The sequence below is a fragment of the Echiichthys vipera genome, assembly GCF_963691815.1.
Source record: "Echiichthys vipera genome assembly, chromosome: 3".
NCBI classification, from domain to species: Eukaryota; Metazoa; Chordata; class Actinopteri; order Perciformes; family Trachinidae; genus Echiichthys; species Echiichthys vipera.
Genome location: NC_139828.1, coordinates 25,835,016 through 25,848,013, shown reverse-complemented (window position 1 = coordinate 25,848,013; position 12,998 = coordinate 25,835,016). Strand labels below are relative to the sequence as shown.

General features: G+C 42.2%; 1 protein-coding gene across 1 annotated transcript in view; it reads right to left on the bottom strand.

The window, feature by feature from the left end:
• The window catches only part of wwc3 (WWC family member 3), a 32,712-nt gene that overhangs the window by 9,926 nt on the left and 9,788 nt on the right, over positions 1-12,998 (bottom strand). The window contains exons 2-8 of the mRNA XM_083911426.1: positions 8,779-8,888; positions 8,190-8,390; positions 7,736-7,812; positions 6,339-6,418; positions 2,868-2,997; positions 2,272-2,421; positions 1,561-1,634 (exon numbers count right to left, since the gene is read on the bottom strand). Of these exons, the coding sequence (XP_083767552.1) occupies positions 1,561-1,634; positions 2,272-2,421; positions 2,868-2,997; positions 6,339-6,418; positions 7,736-7,812; positions 8,190-8,390; positions 8,779-8,888 (822 nt within the window). The remainder of the gene's footprint in view (positions 1-1,560; positions 1,635-2,271; positions 2,422-2,867; positions 2,998-6,338; positions 6,419-7,735; positions 7,813-8,189; positions 8,391-8,778; positions 8,889-12,998) is intronic.

Genomic DNA, 12,998 nt, shown 5'->3' with positions numbered 1-12,998 from the left:
GTGGAGGTGCTGTATAAATACTGTGAAAGTATAGCAACACTCAATCCACAGAGAAATGCACACAGCCCGTATTCAGAAACTGTGTCTTTAAACGAGCCGTCAGCACTTCTGTACGGTTGTGATGCCACAACCGTACTATGAATAGGAAGAAAGCAGGTAGAAAGTGTTGCTACAGTGACGTTACAGTCATTCCCCAGCTGCAAAGACGGAGCAGAGACGCTGAGAGTGCAGATGTGGAACACAAAGAAACGCTGACCAATCAGAGCAGACTGGTCCTTTTCAGAAGGGGGGCTTAAAGAGACAGGAGTGTGTCAGACTGGGGGTGAAAACAGGTATATTCAGACACACAGTGTGAGAAAAAAATATGTATAATGTGTTTTTTAAACATTAAAGTATGTAAACATGTAGAAACCCAAAACACAAGTATGAACCTGAAAATGAGCATATTATGGGACCATTAAAAGTTAGATGTTTTAGGATAAAGCTGTACATAACTGGCATTAAATCGTGACTTTGACTTGATCAGCCATTGGGCAGTTCTTTGGACTGTGCATCATTTTTAAAAGTCAAGTCAATAATTGACAGTTTACTCATTTAATGTTACCTGTGTACAAAATCAGCTCAAGTAAGACCATATATCTGAGCCAAACGCTTACTTCATGCTGCGACTATAATGACAGCATTCATCGTAGTCATTTCTACCTGAGCCGCACTGCTGCATCAGCCAGTGGTCTCACAGGTGCATCACCAACATGTTTATTCAGACAGAGTTAAGTGGGATCTTAGAGACTGAGTCCTGAGCTCTGATGAAATAACTGTGTTTATGTGTGCTAGACTTCAGACAGAGTGACTCAGTGACAGAGCATGCAAGTTTCCACAGGTCTCCCCTCTCTCTCTCTTTCTTTCTTTCTTTCTCTCTCTCTCTCTCCTTCCCTCCCTCCCTGATGTCATGGTTGGCATTGCTGTTGCTGGGTCACCACAGCAACATGAATCTTGAAAAAAAAAAAGTGTGCCCTGAGCCAGCGTAATAACATTGTGACGCTTGCTGCTGCAGCTATCATCACAACTGGAACACACACAGGCCAACCAGGGTCTGTCACCGATCAGTCTTTAGATAACACACAAGCTCGTGACACACCTGTGCTCGATTCATAAGAAAAACTAAAGAAATGTCTCTCTATGTTGATTTTGCCGACATATAATTTAGCCTGCACTATACGGTGAGCTTGGATATATTTAACCAAACAGTGTGTATATTAAACCACCTTGCGGAGGAGCAGGGTGGGCAGAGCTCTCTCTGGCTGCACACACAAAGGCAGCACACAGTCAGCAGCAGCGTGGCCAGGGAAGAATGTGACCACCCAGCTCATTCCGCTGGCCAGACATCGCTCAGCAGCCACGGCCACCGGGCACAAATACTATTCATGACACGCCCTCCCGCTGGACAACGAGCAGGGCCCGAGGAACGAGAGGGGGCTGACGGAGCCTGTGAGTCAGGGCTATGTGCCGGTGTGTCATAGTACTACGACTCATGAACAACAAACACACGGACATACTTACTTTTTCTTGGCTTCCTCGTACTGCCAGTTGAGTTTCACTTTGTCCACTAAATGCATAGAATCTTGAGAACCATACTATAAAAAGAAAAGAGGAATAAAATGATTAAAGGTGCATTTAGGTGACAGCGGTTTAGGTGTCTACCACACATGGCCGAACCATAACCATTACTCATTTCAGATGAAGGGAGTACAGGGAGCTTCCTGCAGCTTATCTGGTCATCATTTGAACAGCTGATCATTCTTTCAGGTCAGGTGTTTTCAAACAGCTGCGTCAGGCCGACAAGATCCCCCATCATCCTGCAGTTAGTTGGCTGTGGGCTACAACTTGAGCCCCATATGTTAAGCATATGATCTTTTTACTTTTATAAAAAATTATTGAACATTAAAAGTATGCGAAAGTAACAATTAGCAGTTCCTGTTTGCAATGTTGCCATGGATGTACAGACAAATGTCATTGGATTGCTTTGACACGGAAGAAAACTTAAAAACACAATGATTCTTGGGAAAGTTCTGCAGTTTAAGTGGAGTCCTTTTTTGTATTATTTACTGGATTATTATTTACTGGATTAGTATTACTGGAAATCCATGTATCGTGTTGGAGTTACGACTCTGTGGCCTCACGTCTCTACCTCCGCACCCCGCCTGCAACTCTCCATCGGGGCTTGAAAACCTGTTTTAGTGGGAGACAGGGAAGAGCAGCAGTGTCTCCTACCTCTCCCATGATGTCAGTCTGACAGCCAGTGTCACAGTACTGCTGCAGATTGCACGAGTCACCCGCGGTTCCAGTGCTGTTCGCCACCTCGCTGGCCGGATCGTGGATAGACAAGCTGTTCTGGAAGTTCACCGTCAGCTTCGCCAGACACTGTGGGATGGAATAGTGATTAACGAAAATAAAACAGACTATTAAAAAGACTGAATCATCTGCATAGTAAGAGAACTAGTGGGGCAAAATATGTCGTCAAAATCTGTTTTAAAGATGAATTTGAACATTTGATGTGTCATCTGCCTGCAGTTCGTGTTCAGAAATAGACGGTGACATTCCCAGGAAATGCCTTTGCAAATGTGGCCTGACAATCAGACTGAATCATCTCCTATTATTCATTACATATTACTCCATTACATTTTTTGCTATGCTGACAAAATCGTGGTTGGTGACTCAGGTGTCTGGAAATGCATTTTTATTAAAAGACAATGAAGCGAAACAGCAAGTCAGTAGTGGTTATCGGACACTAGAGGTCAGCAAAGAATATTCCAACAGCATTTATTTCAGGAGAGCAGGGAAAGGAGAATGTAGAGGTAATCATTTACCTGGATGAGGTCCTGCCTCTCCTTCTCGCCTGTGCTGATTGCCTTTTTGATGGTACGCAGCTCGTTGAAGATGGCTTGAGCCTCGTCCAGCTTGTAGTTTGTCTGACTACAGGACATCTTCCTGTCAATCCTGTGACACAACCACACACATTTAGATGTCAGCTGGAGCGCTGAGTGTTAAAACCCCAGACGTTAAAACTGCTTCGTGTTCTTTTGTTTGGTGCTACAGGGTGGATTTTTGCCGTCTTTCACCGCGTTTAAGGAGTATAATGGAACTCATCCCTGTGGAGGCTACAGTATAATCTACTGGCTTGTTCAGACAGCTCTATGAAGATAAACTCATGGCAAGCATTTGTCTACTTTAATTTTAACACCAATTAAGACATCAAAAGTCATCAGCGTGAGCTTTAAGTCCAAACCTTGTGTCTAACATCATATAAACTCTGACTTCCTGTAATTTAGGCCTCTCTCCTCCTTATGTTTGTATCGAAACTGACAAAAAAAGCAGTAAAACTCAATATGTTGATAGATAATATTCTTTGTTAAATAACCTAACTAGAGTGTAAACTTTTTCCCTTTTTTTGGGTCATTTTCAGGCTTCCACAGGGGTCAGTATTAGAACTGGATAATTAGGAATTCAATAAATTGGAGTAATAACAGATGTTATTGATTTACAAAACATTAAAAGGACACAGATAAATAACAGGGGACAGCATCTGGAAGTAATAATGAAATAATAAATAAAAAGGAGAAGAAAAGGCCAAAAGAAAAAAAAACAAGAAAAGGGTAAATAAACTAAAGGAAACAGAGGGTGTGATCTGTGATCTGTGACCTGTTTGGGTTTAGTTGAATTTCATGCATGCTACAATGTATTTGCACAACTCAGAATTTGCTATAGCAACATATCACATCATTGAGGGGAAGATACTGTGTTTTGATGATGTTCCTCGAGCAGAACAGATTATTTCACCTGTTGTTAGATGCAACCCAAAAAAAGCTTCCCTTTAAGGTTACAAGTGTCAGAAAACAGACAAAAAACGTGTGAGAAAGAGGAATAAGACAAGCGATGACAAGGACAAACCTATGATCATGTTGATACGTGCTTTCCTCAGGGAAAAGGGGATAGCAGGAAAACGATGCGGTTGCATTATTATTGTAAATTCTGGGGGGAAGGAACTAAAAAGACCTCATTGACGGGACATCTGAATGCCAAAATGTGCCTGCTGAGCATTTTTACACTACATGTACGACCACCCGATGGTTGTCCGCACGAGAGTCCAGCAGAATCAAGCCGTTTCAAAGGAAGAATGACATCTCTCATACACATACCAGCAACAGGGCGGGTGCTTTCTATTGGAAAACAGGTCAGTGGAAAATAAGTCACACAAAAATCATCAGACGAACATCTGAAGTATTTTTGTGTGGGAGGTAACATTCAAGTGTTTATTTTAGACTGTGGTCAGTTATGAAATACTGACACTGCATGTGACAGGCCGGTGTAAATGATAATCTCTGCTTCCACATGCTGAGATATTGTTTCGGGACTTTAAAGTGCTGCTTTCAGAGGCTCGCTCGTTTGGGAGGGAAATCTCAGCTACAAGACTCAAACCATCGCTGTTTAAACTCAAATATTTCGATCCACTCAGAGACTGGTTGATTAATATCTCTATACTTTCATAAGATTCAGGTCGATCCAGAATTCCTGCCAACATATGACGCGCAAACAAATCTGCTCTCCTGCTTTGAAGTGAATCGTCTTGTATTCTTCAGTGAGGGGGGGTTTGGTTGGTCTGTTGGTTGGAGGAGTGCGGCGTGGTGCCTCCTCCATCACTGGGCCTGGCACGTGGCCCCTGCTCTCACCACAGCCCGCTTCCTTCACTCTCCTTCAACAGCAGGTACTGTTCATCCACCCGACCCTGCCTCTTCCTCCCAAAACAAGCTCTGCTTTGTTCCCCCCACCCTATTGGCAGGGCCTGGGAGTTTATATGCTTAGCAAAAAAAAAAAAAAAAAAAGGAGGGCACCCACCCCTCAGTGCCTGCCTGTACTGAACCCCCCAATGTGTGTACTGTGTGGAAGCAAATGTGCTCACATTTTCTTGACAAGTTATAGGCTTTACGTTGATTAAGGCCTTAAAAACACCAGTTTAGATGTTGGATACAGAGTTTCTTCTGCACAGTTAAAACATGTGCAGCGTCTTAAAAATTTGCTAAAATTGTGACGATAAGGTGGAATACAGATGAGCAGAGAAGATAGTCGTACGCCAAACTGTCCGAGAGAGATAAGCTCCTGACTGCTGCATTCTTTTAGTCGAGTAGTGACCATTAAGGGGAGCATTTGTACGTCAGAAGCCGTTTGTTTGCTTTATCTGATGCGACATGGCACGGAGAACAATTAGCTATATTGCCGAGAACAGCTGAGATCGGGAAAACAACAGTCATAGGGTCCCTGCTAAAAACCAGCCCAGAAGAAACAATAGGACGACACACACACACACACACACACACACACACACACAAAGGCACAAACAAAGGCACAAACACACATACAAGCACATATACACACACACGCAAAAACTCAAGAGGAGGATGCGTCCATGTTTTCTGCAAGCTGTGTATTCTCCTGGCTATTCTGGGAATCACTCGAGTCGTGTATTATCTAAGAGATAAGGGACTCTTTGCCAGGACTCAGGAAGTGCAGAGGAATTTGCTGCCAGATATCTCTGTGTTTTTGAAACTGCTCTGGATCCCCCCCCCCCCCCCCCCCAACCCTCTCCCTCTGCCCCCTCCTCCCCCTCCCATCTCCATGGAGCAACTTCCTCTCCAGGCTGAGCCTTGGCTCCCTGCACTCCACTGGTGCATCCTCTTCCTGAGGTGGAGTCCCCTTTTCCATCAAAAACTCCCTCCATTTGCCTTTTCTCAAACGTTCTCTCTCTCTTTTTTTCCCCTCCGAGAGGTGGAGCCTCCGATTCTAACACGAATTTGGAACTGCTCAGAAATGTTCCCAGCACAAAAGACGCTATGTGTATGTTAAAAAAGCAACACAAACCAAAGGAAACTGGGAGAGTGGCTCTAAAATAGGAGCTGAAGAGTATGTCATTATTTTTCTATGAAAATCCTCTGATTTTCTGTATTTCTATGTGGGTCAAAGGGCTTTTTGCTCGACATCACCATTCCCCACTCAGTTACACTGATGTTAGAACGTCTGATGATGTAGTTAAACTGTATTTGTGAGCTATGTGACACATTTTAAAAGGCATGAGGAAGTGAAAAGGAATCTCTTTTGTATGAACACAAGCAGACGTGAAGAGGAGAAAGAGAGTTTGTGTTAAGCTGAAGACAGAGGGCGAGAGGGAATAAAAAAAGGGAAAAGGCCACTGGGTGGGGAGCAGCGGGGCTGAGTGGTGTAGGAAGGAGAAGGGTGGTCATGGGAGGAAGGGTGGGCCTGGGACACAGAGGCAGAGGAACACTCACTCCTGCAGGGTCTCCACTCCCATTTCCTTATACTGCAGCTCCTGCTTCACCTGGGCCAGCTCCTGCTTCAGCCTGGAGAGCTGCGGACACAAGGCGGAGAACCGGGTTATCAGGCCGCACAATGTGCTTCTCCCACCACCACCTCCAGCTAAAACTGCTTAGTCATGACTATTCACATACAGGAATGCTCCGCTATGTTTACACAGAGATACACGCTCATCCACACACACACGGTTCTGATGCTTTCTCTCCTCAAAAAGACGTCTCTTTAGTTTTGGAAAAACTATCTGTGACTTTAAAGAAGCTGTACTGGACATTCAGAACATTAATAAAGCAGCAACCAGTTAGTGCTATTTCCAGTGCATGTTAGTGCATATGAGTGCCTTCTGCGTCTGTATCAGACGAGGTCCGTGACAAGAGTCTTGAGAACCATGAGGGAGCAATCCCTACCCACTTTTTTCTCCTGTGTTTCGAGTAAAGCAACTTTAATTTAATTTAAAGGGGCACTCCACAGATTTTACACGTCATCTTTACTCATCACAGGGATCACTATTTGGCCCAAAGTTAGTATGTCTTCCGTGGCTCTGGAGGAAACGTTTTTTAACTCTGAGAAAATGACCCTGATGATGTCATCAGAGACTAAGCAGACTTAACGTCAGGAAATTTGATGCTTTGATGCCTTTCTAAAAAAAAAAAAATCTGTGTCTTGTAAGTGCAACAATGTAAAGGGAGCCCAACACTAAATTACGGAGGTGCCTTTTTCATTAAAATTGTACTGTGATGACATGATCATATAATCTTTTACAATATTACGTCCAAATAATGATTCCACAGCCTGATAAAATAAATGTTACACACTTGACATATTTAAATCTGTACGTACTTTTTATATCACTATCAGTAAAACAGAGTAAAAATAAGAGGATAGCAGATTTTTCAATTAGCATGGCTAAAATGATCAGAAAATATATAATCAATATGATTTGATTACAGCCAGCCCTGAAATGAACAATGTTCAGCAAAGACTATACTGACATTTACAGAGATAAAAATGATGAGCAGTACGTGTGCAACTCTGGCTGAGAATATTCCCAGTTACCAAAAGCATCAGTGATTTCTATAGACAACATTAGAAAGAAGTCCTACTAATCATTTCAGTATAACACTTCTCCAGGAAACACCCTCACCCATGTGACTGATCTCAGAGAAATGTCCAACTTGGCCCTGTGAGTCAATGACTTAGCCTCTGCCTGACCCTTTGATGATGATCTCATCCTCATCCTCTTGGGGCCGCAGGCTAGAGCCACAGTATCCTGTAGGGGCCACACCCCGGCCCCCTTTTCTGCCCAAAAGGGCCCCTCGCTTCAGCCCATTGTTCTCCTCCGATAATGACTTACCCGCTCTCGTCGACAAGCTATTTCCACTTTTATTTGGTCAGGATCATATTTCGAGTTTGAGGAAGAGCCGGAGAGCGCTGTGAACACATGAAAAGAAAGGACAGCGAGTTAGTTGATAGTGATGACTCGTAATAGTAAAAGTTGAAGGGGGATCCGGTGTCATCTCCCAGCCTTTGCTCTCTGTGGACGCCCCCTGGACGCTTTGTGTGTGACAGCTGGCTGGAGTTGGAGGGTAAACTGGGTGGAGGTGGTAAACGGGAGGGTGGGGTGCACCAGGGATTTGAAAGATCTTCTATTGATCTGCCCCCCCATCCCTTCCTGAAGGGACATCAACAATATAGCATAGCCAGGCGAGATAATTAGGTCAGCTAAGGTCATGGAGCCTTTCAGTTCACACTCTTCTCATGCTGTAGTTCTTTCCTTCCATGTATGCTCGTGCGTGAGTGTGTCTTACTGCTGGTGATGGAGCGGTTATCCTCGGAGAGCTCGTGGAAGAGCAACATTTCCTGCTGAGCCAGCTCCAGACGCTGCTGCTTGACCAGGTACATCTCCTTCTTGGCTTTGAGGGCCTCCTGGGCCACCACAAGGTACTCCTTCAGCATGCGCTCCTGCTCCTGCCGCCATTGAGTCCGGGGGTTCTCAATCTGGGTGGTCTCTGACAACGGGATGGGACACAAGTGACTGATAAGCGAATAAGCCCATAAAGACCCGTGATAACATTCATCAGAAAAGCAAGAAGGTCCAGTGGTAATTTATTTGAGACTCAAAAGACTCAGTATGCTGTATTGACATTTAAAGGTCACATATTGTAAGAAGTGAGGTCTTTTTTTATTATGAAGCAGGGTGAGGTGCCATATAAATACTGTGAAAATGTGCAATGTTTTTTTGTAACATTAAATCATGTAAACATGTTCTAGTAGAAACCCAAAAATACCAAAAATGAAGCTGAAAATCAGCTTAATATGGAATGTTTGACCATCATTCTCCAGTGTATTATACAGTTAAATCTGTGTTTTTTAAGAGACAAACGGGGATGTACTCACTGTTGATGTGGTCGATGTAGTAAACTCCCACTTGCTGGTCATAAACCTCCTCCCACCCGAGAGGCAATTCATCTCCAACACAGTCAGCAAACGACAGCGGTTTGGTGATCCTGAAATGATTTAAAATCTATTCAGTGCAACAGTAACCCCAAGGAAAACACATGTACAGTATCTTTGTTCATTAGTGTGCCCATCATGTCACACATAAAAACTGATACACTTTGAACACCATATCTAGCTTTATTGCATAATTGTTCTTAGAATTGTACATAGCCTTACATAAATCTGTTTTTCTGCCACATTACGTCATTTTTCCTGTTAGCATTAACAAGCCTACAGGGCGCTCTGCCTCATTTGTCATGTTTATAAAAGACGTTTTCAATGTTAATCGAGGGGAAAGAAGCAAAAAGTAAACATTAATTCTAAAGAATAGTCTCTCCCCCACCACCCTGACCCTGAACAGCTAAACTGCATCTTGTACCAGTCCTCTGCTTTGGAGCGGCGTCCCAGGCTTTAAGAGAAACCCCGTTTGGTCATAAAACATAATCCGAGAGCATAGCGTTTGTATGTTTATTCATTTCTATGATCGACTTCAATAAGCATGCTGGCCAAATTAATCCGAACAAACTCTGTCAAAGATCTGAAATTAAATCAATTTAAAAACAACTCTGAGAAAACAGTATTGAGGCAATCTTTTATATACTTATTTCTCTGAGAAAGAGTCAGTACAAGTTTAAAAATAATAATAATTGTCCATTCAAAATATAATCTGAAGCTTTCTTGTACAAAAAAGAAGCCAAGAAATTAATAAATTCATGTATAAAAGCAAACAAAATAATGGAGACCAAACCTTTCTGAAGTGTTTTATCTGAATAAACTGTGAATTAATGAAGGATAATACGCAACATTTCATGTACTAAAAAACTCAATGATCGTACCGGCACACACTGACCTAAAGTACTGCGGTTAGAAAAGTCCAGATTCTGTTAAGACCCGAATGTGACTTGACATACATTTTGCCATGTAACTCTTCTTGTGAGCCACAGGAATGTGAGTTATATGAGCAGTCACAACAAAAGACAGCAAAAAAACTTTTAAAGCTAGCTAGCTAACAACAGCTAGCCTTGACTGAGGATAAAACTTACATCCCTCTGTTCCAGGTAATTGAATTATAAATATTTTTGATGAGCTTCCATCTAAGTAATTTAATTTGTTATCCCACATAAATAATGAAGCAGCTAAATCCAGTTACGGAGAAAAAAATAGCTGAACTAACTGGTAGAACATAACTAGGCTAGCTTAGCTTAACTGCCAGATTAGCTTTTGACTTGGTATGGTTAAACTATTTGATAAATTGTGTTAAATGGTAAATTAAAAAGCTTCTTTGTTTCATTTTTTATATTTCGAACATGTGAATGGAATAAAAACATTAATAGAGATAATGTAAAGAAACGGAAAAAACAAAAACGACAGTAAAAATAAAAATAAAATCCTAAAATTTTGCCAGTAATGAAACACAAAATAACCAACAAAATATTTAAACAGTTTAACGTGCCTGAAAAGAAGTAGTAAGAAGAATAAATTACAATATGAACCGAAATATTATATAAAAATATTGTATAAAAAAACTATTTAGACGTTAATGCTTTAAGCCCTTTTTCTCAACCTGAGTGTTTCTGTAATAACTGCTCTCTGTGTTTGTAGGGCAGAGAAGTTGTGTGCCCGTATATCAGTAAAATGTCAGTTCAAACTTAAATGTAGTCATATTAGTCTGACAGGTATCAGGTCTAAATGGATAGATAAATATACAACATATGAATAAAACATACAGAAATACAGCATTACAATGTACGCTCCAGGTTTAGGCTTATTTAGCTTACACTGTAAAACTATTTTCCTCTACAGATTTTAGACTAACCAGTGTGTGTGTGTGTGTGTGTGTGTGTGTGTGTGTGTGTGTGTGTGTGTGTGTGTGTGTGTGTGTGTGTGTGTGTGTGTGTGTGTGTGTGTGTGTGTGTGTGTGTGTCGGCGTGCGTGCGTGCGTGTGTGTTTGCGTGTTACGGTTATTGATAGGTTGGCCAACATACATGCGATTCAAAACTCTTCTTAGACTGGACCAAGTGTAATGATTTATGTGTGGATGTGGGCCCCATCAGCACGCACGCCGTCAGGCTACAACAGCGACTATGACGGGGCAGAACTAATGACATCAGGCTGATACATCACTAACGCCCCTAATCTACACGTATCAGCGAGCTGTGAACCAGTGGGTCTGATGACAGCGGAACATACAGTAACTGTCCGATTACCATCAATCAGCGCAGACAAAAGGGGCTCCGGTGACAGTGACCCCTTCTACCACAGTATGCTCACAATGCAGACGGTGCACGAGGCCTGATTCTGGCGAGGCATGCGTACAATGAAGGGACGGCCCGGAGAGAGTAGCTGAGGCATTCTGCACCACATTCCTCAGGAGACAGACACAGCAGCTCTCCTCTCTGCGCTGGGGACACTTCTCAGGATCTTAACTGTAATCTGTCTGCAAAAACATGCTTTTTTTAAGCAAAATGCCACCAGCACTGAAACACATGCTGATGATTCAAAATATTAGGAAGCACAGAGTTACTCCCACTTCCTCAAAACACTCAATAAAGCCTTTATTGGAGTGACAATATCGATATCTAAAAATATATTAGCTGCCCTTGTTTATCATACCCTCAGCATCCTCAGAGCGCTCTAACGCTAATAATAAATGGTGCAAATATGTTGTTTCGGGCACATGCATGGCTATCCGCACGTACTGACAACAAGCCTAGTTGACGATGAATCACATGTGCTTGTCAAAAAACTTTGACAATGCCTCAAATTCAATGAACTCCCTTTGCATTTCACACATTTTTGGGAAATTCTACAGACTACGTGACGGATGTGCAGCTTTGCATGTTGGGCTGGATGAGAAGTCAAAATAAGCATTTCTTTCTTGATTTTTAGTGTGACATTGATGTTATGTGAGAGACATGTCAGTAGCGGGTCAAATATTCAACTTATAAGTGTGATGCGGAAACTTAAAGCTACCAAACACACTCTATAACTAAAGATAGCATATTACAAGCTGCGCCAGTGGTATGAAATGGATATTCTTCCTGTCTGCTAAATGGGCGTGGCCTCTTTTGTCGCTGTGAACGTCGTGTGCATCGATGGAAAGTTATATTCGCATAATTGATATATACACAGCTGACATCCATATTAAATACAAAAATGAACCATCTGCGGTGCTAGTGAATATTAGTTGACGTTATCTTAGCTGTGTTGCCGGATCTCGTTTGGAGAGTTTGTTGCTGAGACAGAGGCAGATTTGTCCGTCTGAAAAATGCCATTTAGTGTCAGAATGCTCAGGAGATACGTGGCTTGTGAAAAACTCATCTGGGGAGAAAGAAATGATCATAATCTGTGTTCATGATCACTTCTCCGGTTGGAATCAAGGACCTGCCTCGTTGTGCCGCCTCGTCTCTAACAGCCAAAATACATGGGGAGTAGGTGACTTTTTTAGGATTTTGATGTGGAAATCATATATTTTTTTGCTGAATAAAACACATCAGACACACATATTATTGTTCAGAGCAGACTCTTTGTATATGTCTTAATAAATGTCTAAAGGGATCTTTAAACAATAAACTGTTTATCCAAATAGTTGGCCATTACGTTTCCCTCAATTTTTCCTGACCTTTTTGGCTTGTGACCCTTAAAACTACTTAAAACTACATTCAGTATTTTACAAGAAAATAAATATCCTTGGACTTGACAGAGGATTGTTCTTCTGTCTCAACTAGCTGATCATCTACCATCCTCGCTTGGTAGATCATCTCTACATTACTCACCCCTCCCTACCCTCTAGAAAAGCACAGATAAGTGCTAAAATAAAGTTGTGCATTTTCCCAAAAAGAACCGTGTGTGCAAGCAGCCGTTGCTTGAACAACACAAACTGCAGGGAGAAGCACGGTGACAGTGTGTTAAAAAGGAGTGTGCATGCAGCCAAACACAAGGACAAAGCAAACACAAGCACACGCCCCACCTGCTCTTGCTTTTACTGTTTGTTAAAAGGTAAACAAATGTCCCGACACTAACTGCACTTGTAAATACTCCAAAAACACTCAGATAGGGCAGTTGAGCTTTACGTCAATAACGACTGAAGGAGGAACCAAGAGGACAAGACCCAGAAG